This window comes from Hemitrygon akajei, chromosome 2 (assembly GCF_048418815.1).
Source record: "Hemitrygon akajei chromosome 2, sHemAka1.3, whole genome shotgun sequence".
In the NCBI taxonomy this organism is placed as follows: domain Eukaryota; kingdom Metazoa; phylum Chordata; class Chondrichthyes; order Myliobatiformes; family Dasyatidae; genus Hemitrygon; species Hemitrygon akajei.
The window spans coordinates 36,776,640-36,788,808 of NC_133125.1; the positions used below are offsets into that span (position 1 = coordinate 36,776,640).

The 12,169-nt window shown below is 43.9% G+C and overlaps 1 protein-coding gene across 4 annotated transcripts in view; it reads left to right on the top strand.

Annotated features, from left to right (window-relative positions):
• The window catches only part of vps13a (vacuolar protein sorting 13 homolog A), a 345,233-nt gene that overhangs the window by 209,081 nt on the left and 123,983 nt on the right, over positions 1-12,169 (top strand). For all 4 annotated transcript variants that reach the window (XR_012101939.1, XM_073070330.1, XM_073070344.1 and 1 more), the window contains exon 44: positions 9,058-9,319. Coding sequence is in view for 3 of the 4 variants with exons in the window: in XM_073070330.1 (XP_072926431.1) it covers positions 9,058-9,319 (262 nt within the window). In the remaining variant the exon portion in view is untranslated. The remainder of the gene's footprint in view (positions 1-9,057; positions 9,320-12,169) is intronic.

Here is a 12,169-nt window from a genome sequence, read left to right on the forward strand (position 1 = left end):
CCGAGGCCTCCCGTCCCATGATCCTTTCCCTTCTCCAGCTCTGTATCACTTTCGCCAATCACGCTTCCAGCTCTTAGCTTCATCCCACCCCCTCCGGTCTTCTCCTATCATTTCGCATTTCCCCCTCCCCCCACTACTTTCAAATCTCTTACTATCTTTCCTTTCAGTTAGTCCTGATGAAGGGCCTCGGCCCGAAACGTCGACAGTGCTTCTCCTTATAGATGCTGCCTGACCTGCTGTGTTCCACCAGCATTTTGTGTGTGTTGTTTGAATTTCCAGCATCTGCAGATTTCCTCGTGTTGAATCTGTCCGCTACTGGCTTGATGGACGGGTGGGCCAGGTCGTGCAGCATGTCGAACACCCGGCGCCTCCATGCTGCTGGTACCATGGGTCGGGGTTTGCCGGTAGACATGTCACCCAGGAGTCGATTCGCTGCCGGACCAATGGAGACGTCCTCCAACCGGAGCCCCAAAACAGCGGTGCGGTAAGCCAGGATCTCAGTATCCGACCATTGTGCTTCCGCCAGTGCTGCGTAGTCTATTCCTGAGGACGATATGCCTACTGAGTGGAGGCAGCGGCCAGACAGTGTGTCGGCGACGACATTGTTTTCCCTGCGATGTGGCGGACGTCTGTGGTGAATTCTGAAATAAAAGGACAGGTGAGGAGCTTGTGGTCCGTATACACGGTGAACTCCCTTCCCTCGAGGAAGTACTGGAAATGCCGGACAGCCAAGTAGAGCACTAGCAACTCTCTGTCGAAAGCGCTGTACTTCACCTCTGGTGGCCGTAGGTGCTGGCTGAAGAAAGCGAGTGGTCACCACTGGTCCTCGACGAGCTGCTCCAGGACTCTGCCGACTGCTGTGTCGGAAGTGTCGACTGTGAGTGCCGTGGGTACATCGACTCTCAGGTCCACTAGGAGGGCCGCCTTCGCCAGCACCTCCTTGGTCTGCTCGAACGCCTCCGTGGACTCCGCGTCCCATGCCCCTTCTTTGGCCTTGCCGGCCATCAGGCTGAACAAGGGTCTCATGATGTGTGCCGCCACTGGCACGAACCAATGATAAAAGTTGACCATCCCTACGAACTCCTACAGGCCCTTGACCATGCTGGGCTTGGGGAACTGGTGGATGGCCTGGACCTTGTTCGGTAGGGGAACTGCACCATGTCGGTTGACTCTGTGGCCCAAGAAGTCGATCTCTGTCAGCCCGAACTGGCACTTTGCCGGATTGATTGCCAGTCCGTGGTCACTCAGGCAGCAGAGCTGGTGCAAATGTGCCACGTGCTCTTGGTGCGAACTGCTGGCCACCAGGATATTGTCCAAGTAAATTAAAACGAAATCCGGGCCTCGTCCCACTGAGTCCATGAGCCTTTGGAAAGTTTGGGCTGCATTCTTGAGACCAAAAGGCATCCTCAGGAATTCGAACAAGCCGAACGGGGTGACGGGGGCTGTCTTGGGCACGTCGTCCGGGTGCACTGGGATCTGATAGTATCCCCTGGCCAGGTTGATTTTCAAGAAGATGGTCACTCCGTGCAGGTTCACCGTGAAGTCCTGGATGTGGGGTACCAGGTATCTGTCGGCGGTTGTGGAGTCATTGAGCCTTCTGTAGTCTCCGCAGGGCCTCCGTCCTCCTGCAGACTTGGGCACCATGTGCAGCGGGGATGCCCAAGGGGTGTCTGAGCGGCATACGATTTCCATCTCTTCCATCTTACGGAACTCCTCCTTGGCGAGGTGGAGCTTGTCGGGTGGGAGCCTGCGAGCTCAGGTGTGCAGTGGCAGTCCTTGTGTGGGGATGTGGTGCTGCACGCCGTGCTTGGGGTCGGCCGTGGAGAACTGCGGGGTGACTATGGAGGGGAATTCCGCCAACACCCTGGCGAATTCGTTACCCGAGAGGGTCACGGAATCCAGGTGGAGGGCCGGTAGCTTGGCTTCTCCGAGCTGGAAAGTCTGGAACGTTTTGGCGTGGACCAAACGCAGGCCTTTTAGGTCGACCAGGAGGCAGTTGGCTCGTAGGAAATCTGCCCCTAGTAGTGGCTGTGACACTGCTGCCAACATGAAAGTCCAAGTGAACCGGCTGGACCCGAAATGCAGTGAGATAGCTCGCGGGCCATATGTCCGAATACTGGTGCCATTTGCAGCGGTGAGTTCGGAGCCTGGGACCGTGTTACGAGTGTCCATGTTCGAGGGGGGGGGAGTAAGCTGACTTTGGCCCCAGTGTCTACCAGGTAGCACCGCCTGGAGTGTCAGTCCCAGAGGTACAGGAGGCTGTCTTGGTGGCTAGCCGTCGTAGCCATTAGCGATGTCCGGCCCCGGTGTTTCCTGGAAAAGCGCGTGGTGGACGGCAGCAGCGCGCACCTGAGTCCCATCTTTGGTGATAGAAACACCATTGTTCCGAACTTTCGTCTTTTTCCCCCGTGGGTTTTGATGGCTTCAGTCGTGGGGCCTGGGCTTTGGGGCGTGCGATTGTGGCTAGGCCAATGGAGACTGCTCCACGTTGCTTGCTCTGCCAAAGGATGTCTGCTTTAGCCATGACCCTGCGTGAGTCGCTGAAATCCTCACTTGCGAGGAGGAGGTAAATGTCCTCTGGCATTTGGTAAAGGAACAACTGTTCAAATAAAAGGCACGGCTTACAGCTGTCCATGAGCGCCAGCATATCGCTCATGAGCTTGGATGGCGTGCGGTCGCCCAGGTTGTCCATGGGAAGGAGCCGCGTGGCCCATTCGCGGTGGGAGAGTCTGAAGGTACGGATCAGGAGCACCTTAAGCTTAGTGTACCTGTCCACCGTTGGTGGCTGGCGTAGAAGTTGATGATCCGGCCTGCCATCTCCTGGTCGAGCGTGATGACCACGTAGTAGTACTGCATGGCATTGGCTGTAATGTCTCTGATATTGAACTGGGCCTCAGCCTGCTCGAACCAAACGTGGGGCTGAGTGGCCCAGAAAGTCGGGAGCTTCAGACAGACCGCGCTGTGCAAGTGGCTTGAACTCATGGCTGGTCGCTGAGTCGCCAGCTGCAGATGCCATCTGGAACATCAGGGTCACCAATGTAGTCACGCACAACGTGCTACTAAAGAAACACATGGAGGCAGAGAGAGCTGAACTCAGAATGCCTTTACTGATTCAAAATCGCGCGCTTATATCTCCCCTCCCATGGGCCCCTGTGATCCACGGGGCGGACATGACGTCAGACTGTCCCCAGTAGGTCTGCCCCGAGCGGGTAGTTCCAAATACGCTACCGCGTGTCTGCCCGCAGCACCCGATGGCAGTTCAAGTCCTGCATGTGCGGGCCGCCACACCTTGTAAATATTTTTTTCAAAGCACATTCATGAATTGCTGAGTATTTCAAGCATTGGCTTATTTCATATTTCTAACAATTACTGCCAATTTTTGTGCAACATGATTCCAGTATTTTTATTTGTTCTTTATGTTCTCCTTTATGTCCTATACTACTTGCAGATATGCAACTTGTCATTAACAAGCTTTGACCATTTTCTTTCTGATGTCATTTGTCACTTATGTCAGTTGGTTTCTCTGAGTTTCCAACTTACCATACACATTTCTCTTGCTGCTTTTATCTCTGCAACTTAAAACATGTTTGACTTCTAATTGTTCCTTGTACTGTTAAAAGGTAATCATTCTGAAACATTAAATAATGTACTTCTTCACAAATGCAGTCTATCTTGCTGATGATCCAGCACTCTGATTTTTTTTGTCAGATTTGCATCTTTTCTTTTGCTTTTTGACCTGGAAACCTAACTGTTTTTTCTTCATGGACTGTTTTTGCAAGAAAAAGTACTATCACAATTTTACCTCTGCTTTTCTCCACTTTCCAGGGGAGAATGATTTGGCTATAAAGTTACAGGTGCTGTGATGTAATTGGAAACTAGAAGTGGTAGCATGCTTAATAATGTTCTTTTTTTTCTGTGAGAGGCTTTCATGATGCAATATACCTCGGCAAGCAATACTAAAGATGTCATCTAAAGTAGATATTCTGACCTTTCCTGATTTCTGATGTTATACTACCATCAAATATTCCTTTCATACAATTTTGGAACATAACTGGCAGCTTACCATTGGTTATCCATAACAACCCACTGACTATCCAGATAACAGTAGTGCTTCCTGATATCCATGCCTGTACACTGGACAAAGAAGTTGACAATGTGCAGAAGGGGAGGTGCTCCTGAACCTCTCTTTTAATCCAAAGGTGTGTAGTACCATGCTGAACCACGTGTAGGTGCTTATTCTTTGTTTTAATTAATTGATTTAAGTGTCAGAAATCATTCCTGTGTATCATTCATGTCACTTACGAATTGCAAACTTGCCTTCTGGCAGCATAAGTTTTACTTCTGATAAGATGCACTAGACTATTAATTTAAGATAGATGAGATGCATCTTGGAGTTTGCTTGGTCATTATTTGAGACACCATTTATGTAGATAGCTAATTGTGGTGTTTAGCTTGGAGATTGGTATCAGACTACAGTGCTTGTTTTAGCACAACATTTTACATTCCCTATTAAATTGGTGTTGGCTTCCTGATTACAGGGTAATCAGATTTCAGAGTGATCTGAAACCAAAAATTCAGTGACCTATGAGATTACATTGTGGCATGCAGAACTGGTGCTACTATTTTTGGGATGCTTTATTTGCCCATGTTATGCTTAACATATCAGGAGGTAATGATAAACTATGAAATGAAGAATGTGCCTGAGAAAAGCAAATTTTATCTCCTTTGCTTCCCTCACATTTGTCAAGGTCCCTCTCACTCGTGAATACTGAAGTAATTATTAAAGACCTCTCATACTTCCTCTGACTCCAGGCACATTTCCTCTTTTATCCCTGATTGGTCCTACCATCACTCTAGTCATTCTGCATATATGTGTAGAACCCCTTGGATTTTCTTTAACAGACAAGAGAAAATTTGTAGATGATGGAAATCCAAGCATCACACCACACACAAAATACAGAAGAAACTCAGCAGGCCAAGCAGCATCTGTGGAAAAGAGTACAGTCAACGTTTCGGGCCGAGACCCTTCATCAGGACTGGAGGGAAAAAAAGTGGGGGGAGGAGGGGAGGAAGAAACACAAAGTATAGGTGAAATTTGGAGGGAGAAAGGGTGAAGTAAAAAGCTGGGAGATGATGGTTGAAAGAGATACAGGGTTGGAGAAGCGGGAATCTGATAGGAGAGGACCAAAGGCCTTGGAAGAAAAAAATGGGAGGAAGAGCACCTGAGGGAGGTGATGGGCAGGTAAGGAGATAAGGTGAGAGAGGAAAAATAGAAATGGGCAATGGTAAAAGTTGGGAGGGGCATTACCACAATTACAAGAAATTGATGTTCATGCCATTGGGTTGGAGGCTATCCAGTTGTAATATAAGGTGTTGCTCCTCCAACCTGAATGTGGCCTCATTGCGACAGCAGAGGAGGCCATAGACTGATATGTTGGAATGAGAATTGGAATTAAAACAGGTGGCCACTGGGGGGGGGTTAGCTTTTTCTGGCGGATGGAGCGTAAGTGCTCAGCGAAGTACTGCCTATAAAAAGTATACCCCTCCCCCCCAGAATTTTTCATGTTTTATTGTTTTACAACATTGAATCCATTGAATCACAGTGGATTTAATTTGGTTCTCTTGACACTGATCAACAAAAAAAGACACCTTCATGTCAAAGTCAAAACAGATCTCTACAAAATTATCTAAATTAATTACAAATATAAAACAAAATAATTAATTGCATAAAGTATTCACCCCCCCCCTCTCCTTTTAATATGACACACCAAATCATTACTGGTGTAGACAAATGGTTTTAGAAGTCACATGTTAGTTCTTAATGGAGATTACCTGTGTGCAGTCAAGGTGTTGATTGTAGTAAAAATACACCTGTATCTGGAAGGTTCAACTTCTGGCGAGTTATCCTGGCAAAAACTACACCATGAAGACAAAAGAACACTCTAAGCTGGTCTGTTAAAAGGTTATTGAAAAGCACAATTCATGAGATGGATAAAGGAACATTTTTAAGCCACTGGATATCCCTTGGAGTACAGTTAAATCAATCATCAAGAAATGGAAAGAACATAGCACAGCTATAAATCTGCCTAGAGCAGGCTGTCCTCAAAACCTGGGTGACCATGCAAGAAGGGGACTAGTGAGGGAGGCTACCAAAAGACCTGAGAATACTCTGGAGGAGTTCAAGCTTCAGTGGCTCAGATGGGATACAACTATTGCACTGGTGCTTCAGCAGTCACAGCTTTATGGGAGAGTGGCAAAGAGAAAGCCAGCATTGAAATAAATTCCCATGAAATCTTGGCCAGAGTTTGCCAGAAGGCACGTGGGAGACTCTGAAGTCAGCTGGAAGAAGGGTCTATGGTCTGATGAAACCAAAATAAAGCTTTTTGGCCATCAGACTAAACGCTATATTTGGTACAAGCCAAAAGCCACATCATCAAAAACACACCATCCCTACCGTGAAGCATGATGGTGGCTGCATCATGTTGTGGGGATGTTTCTCTGCAGCAGGCCCTGAAAGGCTTGTGAAGGTAGAGGGTAAAATGAATGCAACAAAATACAGGGATATCTTGGAGGAAAACCAAGTCAAGTCAACTTTTATTGTAATTTCGACCATAACTGCTGGTACAGTGCATAGTAAAAATGAGACAACATTTTTCAGGACCATGGTATGCAAGAGAACTGTGACTTGGGAGAAGATTTGTTTTCCAGCAAGTCAGTGACCTCAAGCATAAAGCCAAAGCTACACAGGAATGACTCAAATACAACAAAGTTAATATCCTGGAGCGGACAAGTCAGAGTCCAGACCTCAATCCAATTGAAAATTTGGGGTTGGACTTGAAAAGTACTGTTCACTTACGATCACCATCCAATTTGATAGAGCTTGAGCAGTTCTGTAAAGAAGAATAGGGAAAAATTGCAGAGTCTAGATGTGGAAAGCTTATAAAGACCTGTCCACATAGACTCGAGGCTGCCAAAGATGCATCCACTAAGTACAGACTTGAAGGGGTGAATCTTAGTGCAATCAATTATTTTGTGATTTATATTTGTAGTTAATTTAGATCACTTTGTAGAGATCTGTTTTCACTTTAGCGCAAGAGTCTTTTTCTGTTGATCAATGTTGTAATACAATAAAACATGAAAACTTAGAAGTGAAGTGGGGGATAAATAGTCTTTATAGTCACTGTATGTCGGGTATCAAGGATAGACAGGAGGTCACACTGGGACACTGGATACAGTAGATGATACCAACAGACTCACAGGTAAGTGTTGCCTCACCTGGAAGGACTTTTGAGGCCCTGAATGGTAGTGAGGGAGGAGATGTAGGGCCAGGTGTAGCACTTGTTCCACTTTCAAGGATAAGTGCCAGGGAGGAGATCAGTGGGGAGGGACGAATAGACAAGGGAGTCACGTAGGGAGTAATCCCTGTGGAAACCAGAAGTGGGGGAAAGGAAGGATGTGGTTCGTGGTGTGATATTGTTAAAGATGGCGTAAGTTACTCGCCAATGCCTTCTAGGTTTCTAAGTCCATTCTTAAGTTCTTTCCTGCATGTCATGTGACTCAAGCCATGTTTGATCCTTGCTTCCTCAACCTTAAATAATATGCTTTCTTCCTCTTGACAAGATGTTCCATATCTTTTGTTAACCATGCTTCCCTCAATCAACCACCCTTTCCCTGCCTGAAATGGGCAAACCTATCCAGAACCCCGTGCAAGTACTCATTAAACAGCCTCCACATTGCCATTGTGCAATTCTCTGAGTACATCTGGCCCAATTTATACTCCCAAGTTTGTGTCTAATAGCATCATAATTTGCCCCCTCGCAATTAAATACTCTTCCATACTGCTTGCTCCTATCCCTGTGCGGGAGGCTATTGTGAAGGTCAGGGAGATGTGGTCACTGTCTCCGAAATGCTCACCAACCAAGCCAACTGATATCTGATCACTTTCATTGTAAAATATCAGATCCAGTATTTCCTCTTCTGGATCATAGTGTTCTGTTTGTATACTATGTCAGGCATCCATCTATGACATGTCTAATAAAATTGCCCTTTCAAAACTTTTGGCACAAAGGAAATGCCGATCAATATTAAGGAAGTTGAAGTCACCCATGGCAACAATCCAGTTACTTTTGTGTACTTTTCTAATATCTGTCTCCTGATATGCTGCCCAGAGTCTCTGTTGCTATTGACTGTCTACAGGATACTCCCAGTAGAGTGATTGCTCCCTTTCTGTGTAACCTTCTTCCACACTGACTCAGTAGATGATCCCTTCTTGAGGGTCCCCTCTTTTTGTATCTGTAATGCTATCCCTGATGAGCAGCATCACTCCACTACCTCTCTTAACTTATTCCCTGCCCCCTTTGAAACATCTAAACATTCAGCAGGTATTCCAACCATTGTGGCAGACAAGCATCTTAATGGCCACAATGTCATAGTTCCATGTACTAATCTACTAAGTGTTTCCATCATTTGACTACTTTTATTTCATATTTCTAGGATTTGCAAATTTTTGATTTTCATTTACAGTTATATTGCAGGAGTATTTTCAAAGACAAATGAACCAAATAAGGAAAGATTAGATTAGATTGGCAAAAGATTTGTCAAACAGCAAGGTTTTTAAACAACTTTTTGAAGGGAGGAAATGAAAAGATGCATGATGTTTTGAGACTGTATTCCAGGTACGAGGTAGTTTATGGTGTATTTACTTAAAGTGGAGCAGTTTAGAATCAGACATCAAGGGCATTCTCTTGCCCTTTGTTATAATTGCCGACTAATGTAATCAGATCTTCAGACACTCTATTGCTTGCGTTAAGTCCTATTAAGTCCTTACTTGAGTAAAGAAAGACCATACAAGGTAGGCAACCTATCCATCTTGGCAAAGTATTTCTGTGTTCAAATGCTTTTCCACTTGCAATCAAAAATGGCTGTAAATTGACTGGACAAGTGATATTTTTCAGTAAAGTATTCCAAGGGAATAAATCAGAAGTTTTTAAATATCATCATATTTTTATGAATTTTATCAGGTGAATGGTGACTTATATTGCATATTTTACTTTTTAGGCATTTGCTGAAGCTGCTGGTAAAACAAGTGACGTTTTTCAGAAAGACCAAGCACCTTTTGCAATAAAGAATTCTCTTGGAATTGATGTTACAATTTATCCTAGTGATTCATTTGTTGTCATCAATAGAACATCACCAAAAATGCATTATGAACTTAAAGATGGAGAGATTCTTGATATGGATTACCAACGGACCACAAATGAACAGGAGCTTCTATCAAACTTAACTAATGCAAGCAGCAAATTGTTTTACATTTCACTAAGTAAGTATATTCCTTTTGTGGGAAAGAATTATGAAAGGAGCAACTGTTGGCTTATTACCTTGTCTTCAAACATATCAAACTGTTGACATGTCTCTAATTGGCATTTGTTTGATTAGTACATTATTAGTACACTATTTCCATAATCAGAATTGTTTTTCCATCAGTCCAACTCAACTGTAGAAATACTACTGCAAAAGTTCCTCTGAGTGGTATTCTTGATCCAAAAATTTTTAGCTGCTTCATAAATAATTTTCACTTAACACGAGAAGATTTTTGTCCATGATTACTTAGTAATCAGATTTTCTTGGAGTTGTAATGTGATGAAGATCATGACCATTGTCTGAAACTGATCGAATCTATAGAGTGATTCAAGGACTTTGATGCTGACTTTCCAAGGGGGAGACAACAGCGAGTCATCTGTTAACACTGTAAAATTTGCTTCCTTTCTTGAAAGTAGTCATGATTAAGTAATTTCTGAGCTCCCCTAGATATATCATCCTTTTCACAAAGATTGTACATTTGTGTCTAAATTGTTTCACCACTCAGTTTCACTATTTTAGAGGGGAAGCCACTTTCTTTTGAGGTCTTGTTATTTTTTGAGTTGGGATAGATTTTCTTCATGACTTGCCTTTCAGGATGGCAATGAAGCTGGCCTGTATTGCTTTGGGATGAAGGACAGAGTCGCAGTTGCAGACTTCAAATTATTCTTCCAGTGGATATTGATTGTTTCTCTTTCTCTGAATTCACCCACATTCTTAGTTTTCACTGCTTTCGGGTGCCTGTGGAACTGTTTCCTTTTGAATAAAGATAGAGCTTTCATTCCAGTCCAAGAATGCCTTGTTTTATGGTTGATTAGTTCCTCAGTTTTCTGCATTTTTGTCAAGCCAGTTCTGCTTCATAAAAATATTTTTTAAAATCTGCTTGAAATCTGAAATACAAATAAAGCTTGAAACGTTCAGCAGGTCAGGCTGCATTTGTGGGAAGAGAAACTGAGTTAACATTTCATGTCAAAAATCATTCAGGGCTCTGTCACTACCCTAATACTACTTCAACTTTTCTCATCACTGCTCATTTCTGATGAACTTCCCATGAGAATGAAACTAATGGAAGACTGTTCAAGCTTTGAATCATTCCAGAGCCAAGTTCATCCAAATTCAAAGTTTGAGCTGTATTGTGTAAATGATAACTTGCATTGCGCACTATCAGAAGCTGAGCTTCAAGACCCTGATGATTCATTCATCAAAAGATGCAAGAGGATAGGCCTTCCACTCAACATGTACAAGACCAAGATCCCTTACAACCTATCCACCAACTACTTTGACCTCTAACAAGACCTGGGAAGCGAGATCACTTTCAATATATCTGGAGACTGCTCTCAGAAAGGCAGACATTGATGAAATTCTCTGCTACTTTTAATATGCTAGCATAGCCTTTAGTCAAGTGAGGAAAAGGCTTTTTGAAGATTAAATAGCATTCCTGGACTAAAGTCTTGTGTGCCTGTCTATATTGATACCTGCGCCATTTTAGAATTTTGAAATCTGGACCTTTCGCTAGATAATCAAAAAATTAACACCATCGCTGATTCTGCAAAACCCTCCAAATGTAGTGAAAAGAAAATCGAATCAACAGAAGATTACTATCCTCTGTGCGGCAGTATGTAAATTTTTTAGCCTATTGACAGACCATAAAATTTGCATGAATTACACCAAATTCCAGAAACTGACAATCCCATTTTGATTTTAAATGAATACTTTCCATCAATATCCACAAAGGAGAAGGACCTGATGTTGGAGAATTTGGGAACAGGGATAGTGAAATTCTGTACACATTATCATTGAAAGGTAGAAAGTGTTACATGTCTTAGTAAGATTAAAGGAGGAAAACTCGCAATGGCTTCACAATTATGTGTCACGCAGTTGCACGTTGAGGGGAAAATATTTTTTGGGAAGGTATTTGAAGGGACAATTGTTGGCCTCATCAACAACAATGACAAGACAGCAGTAGAGCAACTGGTTAGAAGGGTGCAAGCACAACAACTTGAGTCTCAACATGGACAAAACCAAACAGATGATTGTGTATTTCAGGAAGGTGCAGGGTGACCACTCCTCACTGCACATACATGAGGGGGTTAGAAGCATCAAGCTTCTGGGAGTGCACATAATGAATGATCTCACCTGGTCCCTAAACACCACCTGTTTGGTCAAAAAAGCACAGCAGCATCTCTTGTTTCATGTGGAGATTGAGGCTCTTCCCACTCCCACCCACCACTTTTTAACCAATTTTTACAGGACACCATTGAGAGTGTCCTGACCAGCTTTATCACTATCTGATAAGGGAATTTCAAGGCTTTTAACCACAAATCCTTACAAAGGATTGTAAGGACAGCTGAGAGGATCATCAGGGTCTCTCTTCCACCCATTAGAGAAACTTATCAGGAGAGCTGTGTATGTAGGGCCGGTAGCATTGTCAGTAATCCCTCCCATCCTACCAACAATCTTTGACCCCCCCCTACTGTTAGGCACGTGGTACCATAGCACTGGTACAGAGGAACTCTATAATGGCAAAAGCTCAGAAATTACCCTCCTGTGTTCTCTTCCAGAGATGGGGTAGGATGGAAACTATAGTTCCAACATTGATCTATATTAGTAGTCAAAATGTGGGTTTTTCTGACAATTAATTCAGGCTTTAAAACCCTCCAAATCAGAATCTTAATCCAAAAAGACAGCTTAAACAGATAGTGTTCAGTACTACTCTTAATTCTTCATAGTGACAACTTGTGCACATGTGAGCCATGTAAGTGGCAAGTAACATTTCTGCCACATTGTCAAATCTGTCAAGAGTATCTTAACT